General features: G+C 42.3%; 1 protein-coding gene across 1 annotated transcript; it reads right to left on the bottom strand.

Annotated features, from left to right (window-relative positions):
* Nucleotides 1-562: 562 nt before the first annotated feature.
* Nucleotides 563-1,632, bottom strand: LOC104260526 (heat shock transcription factor, Y-linked-like). The gene is made up of 2 exons (XM_009816265.2): nt 1,243-1,632; nt 563-649 (listed from the first exon to the last, which is right to left on the bottom strand). Exons 1-2 carry the CDS (start codon nt 1,630-1,632, stop codon nt 563-565), a joined length of 477 nt encoding a protein of 158 aa, XP_009814567.2.
* Nucleotides 1,633-1,859: the final 227 nt, after the last annotated feature.

Raw genomic sequence — 1,859 nt, 5'->3', positions numbered from 1 at the left:
GTGGCTTTGGCATGAAAAGAGCAGAGGCTGCTGCCCGCATAGGCGTTGCAAGCCGTGGGTTACCCAAGGCAGGCAGGCTTGCCCAGGTAGGCTGTATAGCTGCTGAAGCTGGGTGCATGGCTGGAAAGGTGGGAAGTCCCAGCCCTGGTGTAAAGGGACTATTTGGCACCGTCGGTATAGCATGACCTGATGAAGTAGCAGATGCTGCAGGAGCAGCATCCTACATGCCAGCTGGGCGGTGGCTGCTGTGGTGCGGTAAAAGAGGGTGGGGGGCTGGCAGAGGATTTAACTTGTCCCCACTAATTGCTACAGCAGGGTCTGAAAATGTTGGATGAGCTGTATGTGAAGATGTAAAGACATTTCTGACTCAGGTGGTCGCATTAGCATGTCGTTTGGCAAGTGGGAACCTACTGGGTGCAGATGTCTGCGTTTTCTCCTCTGGAGCTGCTGTGAACAGATCATTCTCTTCCTCAGAAGCAGTTGCCCATGCAGGCTGGGCATCAGGGATTCTTCTCAGGCAGTGTTCATTCAAATCCGGGTCCAGTGAAAAAGCTGTCAGTGCTCACTTTTTCACCCCAAAGCTTCTTTTACACTTTATTACCAGGTGGGGAGAACCTCTTCTAAAATGTGGGTTATAGTAGAAGAGCAACTAAAAAATGCAAAGGAAAAGAGTTATTTGCCACCACCTCAAGACTGAAAAACACATAGGTATGACAACTAAGAATTTTAGTTGCAATGGACAAACGTGGATGTGGAAAAAAGGACTATTGGGGCATTCTCAACCTGAAGTTTAGGCTGAATAAAATTTTATGATACCGTTCTGTTAGGAAGTAACCAGCCTTGTGATTTCACTGCTTTGAAAAAATGGTATGTGGGATTTTCAAAAGCATAAAAACGGATTTAAAAACCCAAACACCACTAATTTTTAGCACCTTCAGTGTGGAACAAACTTGTAGGTAATCATATGATGCTGACACATACCTCTCATACTTCTCAGCATTCAGCAGATGCCACAAGAAAATGGCATGTATGTAGCAAGATACATAGCAAAGGCCAAAATAAATCGTGATGTGATCTTTCTGTTTCATGGGTTGAAAGTAATTGGAAATAACCAACCTATATTTTTTCAGCATTTCTACTAGTCAAAAAAACTACCTCCAAAACTCTTCATTTCACTGGAACAGAAATTTTTCCCACTAGAATATTCTGAGAATTAGTTTGCATGCAGAGAATCTGACATACCTCCCTGGCTGCTGCTTCTTCTAGTGAGTCATTGAGCAAGCAAGATCTTGAAAAATCCCATTTTTTTGTGATGAATCTATGGAGGTGAAGGTGACAAGTGAAACTTTTCATGCACCCAATTTCAAAAATTGTCAGAGGTTCTCTCCTTCTGAGCACTTCCTTCTTGAACTGCTCTTCATAAATCACGCTGCACTTTCCATGCTTATCCCACCAAATTGACTGAAACTGGTCGCTTTCAACTATGTCCCAGAGCTTCTTCAGAGAGCTGAGGGATGAAAAGCCATGACTTTCACTAGAGCTCTCTTCATAAGTATTGAGATGCCCTCTTTTTGTCCAGGGTGGATTACTTGATGTTTGGAAAGCCTTTTCTTCTCCTGAAGGCAGTGTCATATAGATTGTTTTCATTTTCTTGGTGGTATAAGTATACACAGTCAATATAGATGCTTTTCAAAAGGCAGGCTTCTGTGTTTTGTATTTCTGTACAGATAAATTAAGACACATGAACTTTGGAAGATAAAAATATCTTTCCAAACTGGTGAAATGCATCTCTTCTACTTTTCTTTGTCATGTTATTAACAACCAAAAAGAGATGGGAAAAAAGTCAGGACTGTTTTAGG

This window comes from Gavia stellata, chromosome Z (genome assembly GCF_030936135.1).
Source record: "Gavia stellata isolate bGavSte3 chromosome Z, bGavSte3.hap2, whole genome shotgun sequence".
Lineage (NCBI taxonomy): Eukaryota > Metazoa > Chordata > Aves > Gaviiformes > Gaviidae > Gavia > Gavia stellata.
Note: the sequence above shows the minus strand (reverse complement) of the source record. Positions and strands in the feature narration are given on the sequence as shown.

Coding starts and splice junctions, on each gene's coding strand:
- LOC104260526 (XM_009816265.2), bottom strand. CDS start 1,632: ATGACACTGCCTTCAGGAGAAGAAAAGGCTTTCCAAACATCAAGTAAT. Junction 650..1,242: donor AAGAAGCAGCAGCCAGGGAG/GTATGTCAGATT, acceptor TGCATTTTTTAG/TTGCTCTTCTACTATAACCC.